Here is a 17,555-nt window from a genome sequence, read left to right on the forward strand (position 1 = left end):
CGAGCGCGAGCCCGCTATTCGGGAGTTCGACGACGACTCTGATATGAAGGATCGTCGAACTTCGCCGCTCTCCGTCTGCGCCTCGGCGTCCGAATGCGAAGTAAAAACCATCACCACAACGGCTTCCCTCCCATCGGCGACAGGTTCGGAGAGCGGGCGGAGCGCGCGGGCCTCACCACCGTCGCCTACGATGTCGACGCTGTCGACGCCGCCGAGGCTGCCACCGCACTCGCCGCTGCCTTCGCCGCCTGCGCCTCTCGCTGCGCTCGGTGCTCTCGGAGGATCGCCCTTCAGCCCACTCGGACTCGCGTTCCCTCCCGCAGGTATGCGATAGCGGGATCTTATATTTTCGTCCGCCCCGGTCGCCCAATTTCCGTTCCTTTTGCTTGTTCCTTAAACTGCCAACTAATCAACAATTATTTATTAACTGGGCGCTCGAATACACGCTGAATGTAACAGAAAAGTCATGTCTGCAAGAAATTTTTGAATCACCTAATCAATAACAGTGTAATCGTGCGTTCCGACTGTATATTGGTGACATTGAGTTAGAATTGAACAGTAGATTTATTTATGTGCAGTGCGCGGGAACACAACATGTAACATCTGCTACAAGACGTTCGCCTGCAACTCAGCACTGGAGATACATTACCGCAGTCATACCAAGGAACGGCCGTTTAAGTGCACTGTCTGCGATCGCGGATTTTCTACAAAGGTTTGTCATTTTATTTATTTTTTAAATATATCTAATATTTAGATGGATATTACATATTATTACGCTGTTAACTATCTATATGCAAGAATATTTTTAAGAAAGGCTCTTTTCTCGCCCACTTTGTGCCTTTAAATAAGCAGAATAAATAACAATACCACTAAAATGATTATCATGTACCTAATAGCCGCGTACATAGCTGCGATTGAATATCTGGCATGCAGCCAGTTCATAGTTTATTGTTACACAAATAGCAAAGCATGCGTTTACGACATATCCACTAATTTTCTCTACATCTACAAAAATCCCATTGACAATAAAACTTTTATCTATACCTTTAATACTAAAGTGTGAATGAGTAATAAAGAGTTCCCGTCCACTTTTGTTGAAGATATAACGAGCGAATAGCAAACGTTCGACTCGATATGTCAGATAAACGAATATAATTCTAGTTTAGAGGAGACATTGTCTAGGAACAACGACAAAGTTTATGCACCGGTTTCATTTCATCCAAGTTTCAGTGCATTAATTTTGCAAGCAGTAATTACAAGTCGCTAGTCGGTGCCACTAGTTCGCATTAGTTTTAGCCGTTGTCTTCTGGCGCATTCGAGCCTCTTGCCAAGTAAATAATTGACGAGCAACTTTGCAAGCTTTTAGGTTCATTTGTTATGATTTAATCGAAGCTACTAATACTTTATTAATGTCCGCAATTCTACAGTTCAATCAATAAAGATATACATAAAGAGGTAGGTTTAATAAAATTAAAATAAAACATTTGCCCATTATTATTATTATTTTCTATTAAAACCCATTTAAATATGAAATATTTCAAATATTCTATTAGTCACCAAACAACAAAAAGATGTCGTTTCATTATAACTGAGTTTAATATATTACTATTAGATTTATTGTACACAAATATGCAATGTTTATAGGTAGTAAAATACGTGAAAGTAGATTTCCGCCCCGCAGCGCCAGCGCTCCCCATGGTTTCCATTATTCAGCGCTCTAGCATCTTATTTAGTAATTTATGTGTCAGTTTTATCTTCTGAATTAGGTATTAAGCATAATAGATGTCAATAATATTTATTATAACTGCTATTATTACTATGTAAAAAAACAATATGTATAACCAATTAATTGTTATGATATCTATACTCTAAGTGAATGTACAAAAGCATATAAATAAATAATTGTAAAATAAATGTACAGGTTGGTTAAATTTAAACTTTCATAAAATTCTGATCTATTTTAGTTTTGGTTAAAGTAAAAAAAAATATACCATTAGTCGATTAGATAAAATATACAATATTAAATTATTGGATTATATAAATAAATGAATATGAATATATGATATTATAAACGAATAAAATCCGCCATTTTTTATAAATTTTAGTTAAAATCTATTAAAACATTTAATCAATCAAGTAATTGATAGATACTAATTACATTTTTGTTAAATTACAATGGGAGTACTTTTTGCTATACATAAATATCATGTATAAAATCATAATAATCAATTGGCTCCTCAAAATGACAATATATTATGTAGATACAAATAACTAAACAAACTTGAACCAATTGGGAAAAACCCATATTCTAAATTAGTCTAACAAACTCGGGTGTTACTGTCCAGATAATGTGCCTTACCACTGCGCTACAGAGATTTATCAAAAATAAAACCATAAGAATCACTTAATAGTCGACTCTGTTCTATCCGTATCATAATATTATTTTTTGTAAATATTATAATTCAAACGCTTAATTTTTAACGACGTCATTATTTATTCGCGCTCTATAACTCATGGGGATAAATGCAAATAAATCAATTAGTGAAAAATTTAAATTATAAAACTATCATTTGCGCATAATTTGACTAGGTGTGAAAACATGTATAACAAATGTGGACATATTATCATTTTGATTTGCATGGTACTACTTATAATAATACGAATTACGGTATTTTAAATTTTTGGCATGTTATTCCATAAAAACATCTTAAAAAATATTTTAATAAAAAAAAGTTTACCAAATAAATGGAAGATAATTTATTTAATAGGCCTTCAGTTTTAGTATTTAAATTAATGTAATAAATACTTGGTATTAATTTAACTTTCATGTCACGCAAGGGCAAATATGATAAGGTATCTAGTTATTATATTTTGTAACATATAAGGGTAAAGTATGCGGTTTCAAGATTTAATTTGTTATATAAAATAATAAATAAAGACTGTTAAAAGCATTTTTATAGCGATTCAAGTTTTATACCCACATGGGCCAATATTTCAAGCATGTAAGTTGCGCTTGCGTCGCAGTCCATCGCGTCGCGCCACAAAAATGATAAGTCATAAAAACAACGTCACGGAAAACGATCGGAATATTAATTCATGTCGTAAAATATTTATTACATATAAATCCTTGAGCCTTTACCTACGCTTCTCGTCATAAAAAGATTATTTATGCCTGACAAAGTAACATTTTTCGTATATTTCCGAAAGTGTCCACGGCTCTTATCAATAAAATATAGATTATTTACGGCGGCGCCGGGCCTTTAATTTTAAAACCTGACTGACGTGGCATCTTGTAATTTTTATTTAATTGAGTTTGCCTGATAAATATATTCGGTTGTTTAATAATAACTAAGTAATTATGGATAATTACTTTATAATATATATGAACATATTGGTAAGCTGGAGCTTACCAATACGTTCTTAAGTATAACGATGCAAGATCCAAAATACCTTCAAACTTTGTCACCTCTTTCGTCCTCAACAATGAAAACTAGACCTTCATTCTATTCATCAACAAAAATATAAACAATAGCTAACTAACAATTAAACCAGTACTTATTATTGATATAAATATATTACATCGTCCATTTTCTCAATTGTAATAAATACATATAATAATAGTATATTCATATAATCAAGTTTCATATTTGTGAGTTCAAATTAGTATTTGCTGTTTTACACCGAATCCCAACTGAACTAACTAAAATAACATAAATACCAAACGTACTTTTGAGATAGTTAAATTAATAGTTTATTGTACCAAAAGTAACATTACTATTATCAATTACTATTACAAATGGCGTCAATAACAAAATTTTAACTTTATATAAGTTACTAACAATTTGTATAATCCGATATTCTTTACAAAACCTAGGCAATGTATAAAGTATTTGGGGCGTCCAGGAATTATATGAAATATTATGTGTGTTATTATTTATTTGACACAATATATTGGGATGATTTTTTGTCAAGAGATTTGAAAAGAGTTCAAAGGGCGCTAAGGGTACTTTTAACTACGAGAAAATACCCCATACCCATAGGAAAAATATAAACAAATAATTACATACTTAAAAAATCTACGCTTACAAAGTTGTAGACAAAAGCCAATAAACAATAAGAAACAATAACAATATTGCGACACATAAGCAAATGAAGTAAACTAGTGAAAAGAAAAAGAATAATTGATTTATAAGCTATATATTTAATAAAATACAATAAATAATGAAATCCTCATTGAGATACCTGTATATATATACCAGAATCTTGATCCGTGTGACCGAGATAAATAAAAGAATTTATTTCCTTCCACATGCCAATCTTTGTAACGTCTGATTGATTAAATAAGATGCCTAGAGGTAACAAACAAACAAGCATATTTTCATATAACGTATAGTTAACTATACTAAACTGCCTGCAACGCAAACTTTGACAGTAGAGAACAAATACAAAACCTAAAACTTACGGAATTAAACGCCACGAATTTAATGTTAAATTTGTTTCTTAGTGATTCAAAATGCGAAAATGTTTCGGTAAGTAATACTAAGTACATTTGTAATACGGTATTGTGACGTTAGAACAGCAACGCTACCTTATCCGCGGCAACCAACTTCTGTGGCTATTTTACAAGCACATTTAAAATTACAATAAGTGTCGCCGACACCCGTGGCGGCGAAAGTTCACGCGCTAAACAATTTTATCGATTATTTCTATCTTGTTATACTTATATATAAAAGCCAGTTTATTGACTTTCCGAGAGAGCGTGTTTAACTAAGTACTTATATTTACGTCAAAAAAGCATCTGTAATGACAAAATTTGTTTATAAAAATTTCATGAACAATTGTTGTTAATAGCAGTTTGTCAAATAGAAGACGCTTTTTAGAGAAATCGATAAAATTGATAATACTTATTGATAGCCAGTTTTTATCAAACATTATTATAAATTGACTGCAAAAAACTTTATTTGTGAACACGCACACTCCAATAAACGAAAGGAAAACATTTGAATTTAGAACAAGGATTCGGATATCTATAAATAGATTTTGCACTCGTCTCTTATTCTATCTACATAACTTATGGATACAAGCCGGTACCGGAAATATAGCTTCTCTCTTAAACTGTGCACGAAGTAAATTTACATTAATTAAAATGCGATATTAACCAAGTATGATATTATTAAATATTTACGCCAAGAAATCTAAATACGGAAAAAATTACAAAATTACAAATGATTTGTATATCTATAAATAGATTTTGCTTTATAACAAGCAGTTTATAACTGCAATTCAATCGTAACAAATATTGAAAAAATAATTATGAAAATAGATTCAGATTCAGAACTAACGGCAAAAAAAATCGAACGAATTCCTTCTTCGATTAAAGATAAACGTTTTTTCATAGTATTCAAAAATATGTATGATAATATCTCAATTTTGTTACAAAATATAATACGATATTATAATAGGTAGGTATGTATCTAATTGGTAAAAGAGTAAAATCTTGAGAAATCATCTTAAATATACGACTAATATTTATTGGACATACTAAAGGTAAAAATTACTTAATATTGTGTTATATACATCAATTAACGTAGCGCACGAACTTGTCTTCGGAAAATGTAAAAATATCTCAGTAAGTAAACAGATTTATACTAAAAAGTTAAAAGTAAAGAATGTGACCTGGTTCTTTTTATAAATTAATACATCATCGGCGCATACTAATTGATTACTTAAATAGTATCTTCTACTTAAATATCACAGTGTCATTTTAATTCATATTTTAATATAAATCACCTCTTTTATCTCGGACTAAATAACTAATGTGGATTTGTAATGGTTTACATATATTCCAGTTATCCTCCAAACTACAGTAGGCACAATACAAACTATTAATTTATACAATTTAGAAACCTGTAAATGGATTACTTATTTAAAAAATATATTTAAAAATAAACAACACTGAATAAAGTACTTATCAATCAACAGTTATGTTCTTAATTAGTTAATAATTACAAAATTAATAGCGGAAAATTCTATAACCGGAAAAAAATTTAAAGTAAAAAATGTAAATACAAATAATTTAAATAATCTACAATGGCTCTTATGTATAAAATTAGCTGTAAAATGCGTCGTTATTTCTTATTTGAACTAAATTATCACATCGTGGACTTTGATATAGGTATACAAAATAGTACATTTCAGTTACAGCGTAAGTACGTGCATAAAAAATGTAGGTAACAATTAATTTTAATATTTAATTTAATGCATGAACTTTAGTGTCACTCCTATGTTCCCATTAGTATGTGTGTGTTGTTATACATATATAGGGTTGCCACTTAATTAATAATGAATCAAATCAAATAGGAGTATTTTATAGTTTTGTATCTATTATATAATATTTCTGAGGAGACTATAATATATGTAATAATTATAAATGATAATGGGCACCCTATATTTGTGTAACATTGCGTGTATTTGTGGTTCCAGAGCAGTGGCGGCGGTTGCCAGTGCGGTAGGCGCGCGCGCGCCCCCCGCCCACCGCACGCCACTGCTTTGGATTTCTGGAACGCCTTCGTCTATCCGGTACGAAAGAGCGACGCCTGAGCGAAACTCTGTTTTAATTATCTAATTAAATAAAAAAAAAAACCTCCGACACAATGAACAGATCTCCCAAAAAAAAAAACTGAAATTTCGTGACATGAACGGGTGTTAAGAGCGTTCATACCGAAGCTTGCCGTCGGAATTACCTGTCAATTTTCAAAAACTATTGAATAATTTTCAATATATCTGACTGATTATTTAAGTGCTCTGATAGTAAACTAAAACATTAATTATGCAATAGCATAATTAACGTTTTAGTTCAATTGTCGACCAAAAATGTATCAAAAAAGAAGTAAAATGTTTTTTGGTAGACTTATATACAATGTACTCTATGATTAACACTTTAATTCGCTATTAAAGCACTTTTTAAACAATCAATCGGAAATTTTGAAAATTTTTAACTGATTTTGAATATTTATAAATAATTACGACGTTGCCACACTTCGGTAAGTTTCGGTATGAACACACACAAAATAGACATACCATTTTAGACATACCATGATAAAGTATATTATGAACAAAACATATCTTCCATGTCTAGTTTCAGCGTGAACATGATGCACACAAAATTTCAGTCTGACTTGCGTTCACTTCAGAATTGCGTTTTATAGCAGAACTTCGAACGAAGAAAACTCTTTTTATTAGCGGATGAATCAATTTGTGAGCTAAAAAGTCCACAGAGAAATTCCCACTCACACACACACACACATACAGACAAAGGTTTTTTGAAACTAATTATAACACTTGTTGCGTCGGAGGTTAAAAACTAATCACAATTGTAATCTCACATACCCAGTCAAAGCATAAATATACTTTTATAGTTGTCTGAATAGTTTATAGTTATCTGATAGTTGCATAAAGTAAGTTATAGTTAAGTAGATCTGCATTGGATTTTTTTTTTTTTTTTAATTAAGACCCATAACAACTGATAAGCGCGAATCCCTACAAATTTTAGTGTACTCTATTCAACTTAAAGGCGCATTGAAAACTTCAATAAAAATTCATTATATCTTAATAAAAAGCAACAACACGTGCAAATCCTTTGATACTGCGAATGCTCATAAGAGCAAGTAGTCACTCACTATCAAGCGACTTCAGGTGAGCCACATTCTCGCTTGCCTCGTATGCTATAAAAAGAAATAATATTTAGACCTAACGATAAGAGCCTTCTCCAATGACTTACCAGTAATGTAATACATTATATAAAATAAAATGAGGCCCAGATATAAATAAAGCAATTAATACATTTACATAACTGTAATAAAATAAAAAATAAAAGGCCTGTACTTGTCAACAGGGCAATATGAAACAACATATGCTGACTCACAAGATCCGGGACATGCCGCCCGGCTTCGACAAGAACTCAAGCGGACCGACAGGGCCGTCCAGCGAGGACGGGCGAGACGGTAGTCCAGACCGGCGGTCATCTCCGGACAAATTGGACCTGAAGCGGTCGCCGCCTGCGCATCCACCGCCGCCGATGCCTCATGTGCCACCAATCGACATGCCGCCACTGCCTAAACGACCAACCGGTAAGTTTTAATTTAACTATCTTCACGTCAGGCCCTCTAGACATGGTACAATAGAATTGCTTCGGGTAACCGATATATATATAGCGGTAACGCTCATATGAGAAAGAATAAGATAACGCACGTCGCTGTTTCATTCTATCTCAAAGACTCGCTAGCGATAACGATTTTATCAATAGATTCGCTTATACTTTGTCTAAGAGGGCTGATCAAGTTCTAAACTTGGCTGTCAATTTCAAATTCAGCTCACTCTTCACTGCCTAAACAAACAACCAGTAAGCTCAGACTAGCGATCTTCACACTAAGTCTTATAGGATGCATAGATAAAACCAATTTGTAAAAGTTACACTTATCTCCTATTTTATCCACATAACTTATGGATACAGTCCGGTTCCAGAAATTTTGCTTCTCTTTCAAACACTGCGCGAAGTAAACTTACATTAATTAAAATGCAATAATATCAAAATATACTATTAAATATATACACCAAGAAATCTAGACACGGAGAATATTACAAAGTTGAAGCAAAATGAACGTACATCATTCTGCTTTCAAATTATTGTTTAAATCGCATTTAATTCCATTTAATATATAAAAAGATCACATCTCACAACCAACTTATTAGACCATCTATTTATCATAAATAATAATATATAATAATTTAAACGCAAATCAAAATATGAAATGCTACAATCTCTATTATTTTGCTGTACAGTACCCAGTGCCCCCGCGCACCCGCCCCCACCGACCTCGTCAAAACACCTATGCGGTGTGTGCCGCAAGAACTTCTCGTCGTCGTCAGCCCTCCAGATACACATGCGCACGCACACAGGCGATAAACCATTCCGATGCGCAGTCTGCCAAAAAGCCTTCACCACCAAAGGAAACTTAAAGGTAAAATTCCATTTGTCGATGTTTATTTCGGGTTTCAAGTTCAGTGTAAAAGAGAGGGATAAGACAATAAAAATATGCCTGCACGTTGCATTATCGAAAACTATATGTCACCAAGACCGACATCGTGCTTTTAATATTGCAAATGAATAGGCTGCGAGTGCGGCTTACCATCAAGTGGAAAGCTTCATATCACTCTTATTATATAAAAAGAAACTTGGAGTTATAGTAATAGAAAAAATTGTAATTACGTATATATATTACAGAGGCACTTTAAAATAATATGAAAGGAACTTATCAATTTCTATCATCGTCATTTTGTACGTATAAATAATGTATTATTGCGTATGTATTTATTAATTATCAAATTGTATGACCAATTGGCCGTATAATCCCGGCATAGAATAGGCCATCCCTTCCTATCCCGTGGGTGTCATAAGAGCCGACAAAAGAGGGCGAAGCATCCCTCGCCGCAGCAGTGTCCTTCTTAAAACATCTCTAAATCCTAACTGCGGTTGCCAATACGCCTCCCAAGCATGATAACTACTGGCAAAACCCCCCAAGGGGGAGACTTATGTTCAGTTTAATGGACTGTTAAAGACTGATATGATGATGATGATCATATATAAAATATATTTCTATATTGTATTCTTGCAACCTATATACTAGTGTAAGTAAATATATTTATAAATATATTATAATTAGACATATATTAACAATATATTGTACAGCATTTTATATTTGTTTTCCGTTTTTTGCAGTATATATTTTTTTTTTATAAAATTTGTCAATGTATCAATAAATGATAAATTGTACTAGGTGCACATGGGAACGCATATGTGGAGCGGAGGCGCGTCGCGACGCGGCCGGCGGATGTCGCTGGAGCTGCCGCCGCGGCCGCTGCACGAGCCCCACGACCTGCTGCGGAGGCCGGACCTCTTCTACCCGTACCTGCCTGCGCCCTTCCTCAACGGCATGCAGCAAAAGGTTAATATCATAGTGCTCCACTCATGAAATAACAAGTTGATTCCAACGCTAAAACATTAACACATTGAGCACTGAAACATGATAAGTTGTACGTAAGTTAGTAGTTAATGGTTATTTCACTATCAAAAGATTGAAGTGTAATAAACAGTCCTTCGTCTCTATCAAGCTAATTTATTAAGATAAATTTATAGAAGTTTTATGTTCTTGACTACGGTGTAGCGGCCTTGCTCAAAATTGTTCCCATTTTGTCTCTATTTATCAAAAGTTTTACCCTTGTATTTGTTACCACTTATTTAAACCTATAAATGTAGGCAAGTAATAAATCATGTTAATAATTATTATAAAATCCAACCAACCAATAATTTAATCTTAAAAGAAATACCTATGCAATACGACATATTCATTGGTAGATACTGCCTACAATTTCTATATATATCAATTTCATTTTGTGCCCACAGCTGAACGAAATATCAGTAATACAGCAGAGCGCGGGACAGAACGGCGTAGCCGGAAAGTTCCCTGGATTACTAGGCTTCGGGGCGTTCGGTGGCGCAAGGCCTGGGGCTGCATCTCCACTGGAGAGGCCGCCGTCGCTTGAAGGTGGTGATGAACGGCAGGCAGCTATGCGAGAGTTGGCCGAGCGAGGCCGCGAGCTCGCTGAGCGAAGCAGGCAGATGCGCGAAGAGAATGACTACCGCTCCCCGCCCGCCCACGCACCACACCCGCCACCGCCTACGCAACCATCACCCCCAGCGCCCCACCACCAACATCCACATCCCCTGGCTTCGTTACCGCCGCCGGCGCGCACCGAGGGCCTCACCGTTTAAACGGATTTGAATTACGAAAACCGAACACATTCCAAAAATTATCGAATCGAATTGGTGGTCGCCCATCAAGAAATTCAATTGCAGACAGCGAGTAATTCGCAACTGGATAGTGTCATGTTTATATTGTACAAAGAATTAGTAGTAGGTAAACTTATGTGAAAATAAGGGACTGATAAATTTACGACGAGTAAACGTCTGATATAGCATAATTATATGCAAAGTGTAGTGCTATGTAACAAATTGTTATTCCACGTGTTATAACGCCTAGTATTACGTTAAGTAACTTATATACACGAGTACGGGCCTGGGGCAATCGGGGGCTCCTCGCGAGCCCCGCGTTTATGTCATTACTCTGTGATAGTGCACATTCAGAGGCTGTGTCCTACGAACTGAAACGCCGTTTGGTAGAAACTATCGGATAGGATACCTAATGTAGATGCAGCCAAATGTGCTATGACATCAAAAATAAATATAAATTATCCCAAAAATTAATTAAAATCCTAAATATATATCTTTCATATGTAAATAATTGTATAATAGCAATGAACGTATAGTTATTATTATATTCAAGTGAAAATTTTGATTATATTATTATCCTAAGTGATAATGGACGGGCGATATGCATGATTTTTATCTCCACATTCCAACCTATTGTATTCAAACATTTGAACTGACAAGGTTAGGAGATTCGTCAATACACAAATGTATCGAATACCATATTATACCTATATATACATATAATAGAGACCTACTATATGTATACCTGTTGTGAGAAGGTATTTAATAAACATAAATACTTACATATAAGTATTATAACAGAGGTTAATAACATACCTATTCATATCATGTAAATTAAAAAAGTATTTGCATTTGAGGTCTACATAGTTATAAGTATTTAGAGTCATAGCTATTATATCGCTTTAGAATACTTCGACATATCTTTGTAAAAATGTGAGCGACAAGTGTTATGAGAAAATGTAATTTCCTAAACAGTAATAAGTACTAATGTAGAATGTCGCCGGTACTCAAAGCAGACTGATCCACAACCGTATCCAGTTTTATGATCATAGGTATTTATTTCCAAATGTGCATTTCTCAATGCTTATGAGTAGTAGTTTGATAGTCGATTTGATAATAAGTTTACACGAAATTATGTTCACGAACTATGTATGTTTTATATTTTCGATACTATAGTAATTATATTATGTGTATAAATGTCCTATTAAATTATTTATAAATTCTAAATCATGCATACACTCTTAGTATTAAATGACGCTTGTGAGGCGCTAGGTCTCGTACAACAATTTAGTTGTCTAGAGTAAATTTTCATAGCACCTACAAATTATTGATTTTCAAATTACAAATAGATCGTAGAGAGTAGTATTAGTCATGAATATGATGTGTCATGTCATGTCAGTATAAATAATCATTGTAAATTATTAAATGTTTATGTAAATGTCCAAAAAGTATTCAAATTATTTAAAAAAAGAAAAACAGTTATAACTAATTATTATTTTCTTTTTTGTTATCCTTACCTTGAATGTCCCTTTTTATTTCGGCACTTTTTTTAATATTAAACACAATTAATGGTAACAAACCATATATCTCAACACAATTATGAATATAGAAAGCTTAATCGCCCAAAATGGCAAGTCATAACAGGGGCATTACAGTATATTGTGATATCCATGGTATTCATGTCTAAAGGTAACAATTACTGCCTACAATCAGATGAGCTGAACTGGACAGCTTATTTCCCATTTCTAATAATTAACACTACTACGCAGTTGGTACAACAAAACCATCAAAATTCATCAATTTAATATGATTACGCATCTTGAATGATCCATAAAAAGATTAAATTAATCCTTTAATCATTACAATACATTTATTTACACAAAATCATAGAAATATGTAAAAAGTATTTGTATCAATATATTTTTTAAAGACAACATAATAGGAACTAATTGAGTACATGATGGTACTACTAAGAAAAAGTAATGATAAGAAAAGTAAAAAAAATCTGGAAAAAATTAATGGAGGCTCCATACCAAATATATGTCTGTAGTACAAATATATTGGAGAATATTGCAAATTACAGAATACTTTAAGAGGGGAAATAATTTGGAATAGATTTTAGACTACACAATAGAAACGCCTAATTCACCAGAGAGATTTTTATTAAGTTTCTTATTTCATAAAAAATAATTCAAAATATTATTGTGAGTAGTCACATGTTCAGTAGCGTAAAATTTAATAGAAGTTAAGATATACAGAGGTATAAGTATTTCTAAGTACATACAACTAATATACTGTAGAGAATTATTTCAGACTACTTAACCCCATGTTTCCACCAAAGCAAACAATGTATTAGAATACACCCTTCTTACTCACAAAAATCAAAATTTAACCTATCTTTTTTTATGGTCTATGGTCTTTAAAGGTTTGGCGTGTTTATGATAAGGAATATATGTATGCAACCAGCAAATTTTACACTTAGATATACAATGTTGTTTATACTTCAAGACAAAAGAAGTTTACAAAAGGATTTAAACAAGTACTAAAATATCTATGTGACAAGTTTTTAAATGTCATATTGCACCTGTATGCTGGTGGAAACAAGGCGGCTACCAGAGCACTTGAAACTACTAAACATACTGAATGTTTTACAAGTTAGAAGTTAATGACGCTGGCCAACTTTTTGACGCGATTGAGCAGCAAGTCTCCCTCGCGGATGGTGGCTTGGTACAGCTGCGAGCGATCTGCGTCGGCGCCTCGGCCGGCGCCAGTCACTACGCAGCCAGCCACCGCGTCAATGCGGCACTGCAACCGGCCTGCTGCCGTGAAGCTGCAATCACGTATTTAGAGATTATTACATTATCAATAATAAGACTTTTTCTAAGTTACCATAAAATTTATCTGTGTACCAAATTTCATTTAAAACAGTTTAATAATTTTTACGTGAAAGATTAACAAACATCTGTCCATACATACATCTTCACAAACTTTAGCATTTATATAATAGGACATTTTGGGGATAGTTCATTTTATTAAAGTATTAAATACACTTTACATTACACCTATGACATTCTATCAGCTTCAGAGGCCATTTTCATAGTTTTTATATCAATAAAAAATATTATAAAACTCAGAAATAATTTAGTGAGATCATGTTCTTACTCGTACTGCAGTTACGATTCACATATCATACTATTTATTTAATATATAAATAAGCCTTAATTAATTAAACTTATTTTGTAACATAAAAGTAAGACTGTTATGTTTCTGAACACCTTTACTCTACCCAACCTTATCTTACCTTTACCCAACTGTAGGACATGGGGGGAAGGGATTATTAGTAATGCAGGCTACCAATTCCATTGCTAGCAATTTACTCTGTCAGGACGACCTCCATGAGGTGCAGATGTATTCATCTCGATGAGCTAACTGACCTGGCTTTCCATCTTCACCTATCATACTTCATCCATCCCTAGTGCTCCGCCAGCGTATACCGTTAGCGCAGGCCAGATTACCATTATTATTACTATTATCATACATTAAAAAAAAAGCAGGATAAACCAGGCAAGAAAAATATATTATTACTATTAAAATACATGTTAATTACCTAAATAAACTAGCTAAAAATTAAAGAAATAGTAGATAAACATTGTAAATAAACAAACAACACCACTGGGTATCATTACAAGAAACTGCACGAAAATTATCTAGAAGGACTATCCAGAAAACTCAGAACTGACCTATATATGACCTGTGACCTCATGTTGTCTTTAAAAAATGACCCATCACACTGTATAACTGAAGTAATTTTTTTTTCATTTCAAAATGGTAATATCATGCAAGCACTTACTTTGATATTTCTTCTTCAACAAATTCACGAGTCACACCAAAAGTGTCTGCAATGTTGTCGAGACTGAGCGAGCGATATGCGCGCAATAATTGAACATAGGCCTTGATACGCGCTTCACGCACGTAATGTTGGTAATGAGGCCTAAACACAGGATCCACACAGATCTGAGTCTCCACCTGTTTATTTAAAAAAAAAATTATTATAATACTAGCTTTTTCCAATGCCTTCAATTCAGAAGTAAGAATAAAATAGGCCAATTTTTGATGGTGTATCAAGATTAACCAGAAACACAACTTTGAAAACCGCATCTGATTTCTACAGCAGTTTTTAAATGATGAAGGAACAAACATACTGACAAACAAAATTTCTAAAAAATATTGCACTGCTTCTATTATGAATACTCTTATTTAGCCCTTCATATCAATTTTCCTTGAATGTCTCCATATACAAACATTGTTTGGTTACAATTTTATTATATTAGTTAAAATTTCTTGTCTATTTGAAATATAAAAATAAAATAGATAAAAATAAAATTAAAAGCAAAATTTGCAGTAAAACATAAACCTTGACCATGATTAACATATTTGTGTAAAAAAATTTAATATCAGAGGGCATTGAACAGCATAATATAATTTCATATTTGTAAGTACTTAACACAATATAATCTTTGTAGTTTATTAGGCACCTACTTATTTATTTTTATAAGTATGAATAAATTTTTCTTAATAATATTATTATATACACACACACCCATGCAAGACTCTTCATAAAATCAGCATAACGACATTCATGGAGAGACTCAACCAATTCCCTTAATTCAGGAAATCTAGAACGTAAAGCTTGAACAGCTGCACCTTGCCTCCGAAGAGCTGCTTGTAATGCATGGCGCTCTAATGCCAATGCACAAGCTAACACGCAATACTGAATAATAGTTCCTAAAAAGGATAATTAAAAATTATTGTTTTAGAAATATAAAATTTTAACTATAAATATAGTTAAAACAGTTACACAATATTAAAATTAATATTGTGTAACTGAGAGTGTATGAGGGCTCAAAACCACTTCCATGTTTTTAATAATATATTAAATATTAAAATTAAATTTTCATATTCATTCTATATTAATTTAGACTCAATAATTACAAAGTCTAATTATAAATAATTGTACCATGATTCTATATAGGCAATAGAAAATATTTCACAATTAAGTGCCTGCACCATATCTGATGAAAGAAAAATATATTTTAGCTCTGTTACAAGCAAATTTCTATTGGAAAATTTAAACCACTAGAAACCTATTGTTGTTACTGTTCAATCAATAAGCTGACTAAATAGAGAAACCTGTAACTAATGAACTATTAATAATTTTAAAAATATCTTACCAAAATCTACCAACTCATAAGACTCAAAAGTTGATACACAATCAATAAATAGCTCTGCAGCATGACTGTAATCCCTAACAGCTAAGCAATATATAGCTTCATAAGCCTTCAATTTGTTTCTTGAACGCCAGTCACCACCCTTGTCTACCAATTCATGAGCCTAAAAAATAAAAATATATAAATTTCACTCAAGAAACATTTTAGATGTTTTTTCTTCTTTCTCAACTATCCATATTATCATAGAAGTTTTATTTCCATATAAATAAAAAAATAGTATTTTAGAGAGGAAAAAACAAAATCTCTTATTATATTGTACTGAATTTTTTGTAACAACAAGCTTAATTAATGGATTAATATTTTAAATCAGGCTTTGTAATAAGTTCAAGCAACATATGCTAATTTTAGCCATTAAATCACACAAAAACATTGAAATTACATAAATATAATTTATATAAAGATAGATCTGAAATAACAATAATAAATTATTTCAATAATAGTTGATTTATTGATTATGATAAATTACCTTATTGACAGCTTTTCCCATGTCCTTAACATTACATCCATGAAAGTAAGCAATTCTGAACAGTGCAAAAACTGCATCAAGCCTTCTGTTAGTGGTTAATGTAGAATCTTCATACTTTGTAGTAGCTAATGTTGTAGCAGCTTCTTTGTCACCAATAGAACAAAGGTAGTCCAATCTGAAAACAAATGAATATAATTATTTTTTAATTTCATATAAAATAATTAACTTTGACAATCACTGTTTAAAAAGTAATCTTAAACCAAATGTTAAGCTGATAACAAAACACGAAAAGAATAAAAAAAATCCCACTATTCAAATAAGAGTTAATAGAGGTTTATGAGATAATCTCGTATAATTTATATGTATATATAAATATGAAAACATTGTACCTGTCTTGCCACACTGGAGTCTCAGAATCATCTTCTTCAAACTTTGCTAACCTCTCTTGGTTTTGTTTTGCCATCTCATCGTATAATTTTTGATCCAATGGCCATCCAAGATCAGTACAAACTTCTTTATAATATGGAGCCATATTTCCAGCCTTGATGCCTTGAAAAAGCTCTTCTTTCAGCTGAACATTATCTTTTAGTTGGGGCAAAGAAAGTTTAAATTTGATGCCAGCTAATGCCATATATTCAGGGGTTTTGCCTTCTGCTGAAAGTTCCATTTTATTAATTATATAAAAATAATTATTCAATACAAGAACACCTCAATTTTAATATTGCGTTTTATTAAGACACAATTTAAAAATTAAAAATATTAAATGAAATGGAAATTTAGTCAGCACTTTTCAGTTTTGACATTCATTACATTTGTTTTTTTTTTTTCGAAAACAGTTTTACGGCTTTGGATATTCCTGTTAACATTTTTTTATGTTACTTTTTGAAAATAGATTTACGACTTTGAATATTTCATTTTAGCCCATCTTTAATTAACATTACTATTATTGTAG

General features: G+C 32.5%; 2 protein-coding genes across 5 annotated transcripts in view; one reads left to right on the forward strand and one right to left on the reverse strand.

Annotated features, from left to right (window-relative positions):
- The window catches only part of LOC113516642 (homeotic protein spalt-major), a 32,534-nt gene extending 20,196 nt beyond the window's left edge, over window positions 1-12,338 (forward strand). For 3 of the 4 annotated variants that reach the window (XM_026901092.3, XM_026901089.3, XM_026901090.3), the window contains exons 3-9: window positions 144-323; window positions 579-712; window positions 6,484-6,579; window positions 7,895-8,129; window positions 8,842-9,020; window positions 9,837-10,004; window positions 10,463-12,338. In XM_026901092.3, coding sequence (XP_026756893.2) covers window positions 144-323; window positions 579-712; window positions 6,484-6,579; window positions 7,895-8,129; window positions 8,842-9,020; window positions 9,837-10,004; window positions 10,463-10,831 — 1,361 coding nt within the window. In that variant the 3' untranslated portion in view covers window positions 10,832-12,338. The remainder of the gene's footprint in view (window positions 1-143; window positions 324-578; window positions 713-6,483; window positions 6,580-7,894; window positions 8,130-8,841; window positions 9,021-9,836; window positions 10,005-10,462) is intronic. The other variant, XM_026901091.3, reaches the window with a different exon arrangement.
- A 655-nt stretch (window positions 12,339-12,993) lies between these two features.
- On the reverse strand, window positions 12,994-17,424 carry LOC113516687 (26S proteasome non-ATPase regulatory subunit 6). Its single transcript, XM_026901149.3, has 6 exons — window positions 16,993-17,424; window positions 16,604-16,778; window positions 16,081-16,240; window positions 15,450-15,634; window positions 14,700-14,875; window positions 12,994-13,679 (listed from the first exon to the last, which is right to left on the reverse strand). Exons 1-6 carry the CDS (start codon window positions 17,268-17,270, stop codon window positions 13,505-13,507), a joined length of 1,149 nt encoding a protein of 382 aa, XP_026756950.1. The 5' UTR covers window positions 17,271-17,424; the 3' UTR covers window positions 12,994-13,504.
- Window positions 17,425-17,555: the final 131 nt, after the last annotated feature.

This window comes from Galleria mellonella, unplaced genomic scaffold, assembly GCF_026898425.1.
Source record: "Galleria mellonella isolate WM207_F2 unplaced genomic scaffold, CSIRO_AGI_GalMel_v1 utg588, whole genome shotgun sequence".
Classification (NCBI taxonomy): Eukaryota; Metazoa; Arthropoda; class Insecta; order Lepidoptera; family Pyralidae; genus Galleria; species Galleria mellonella.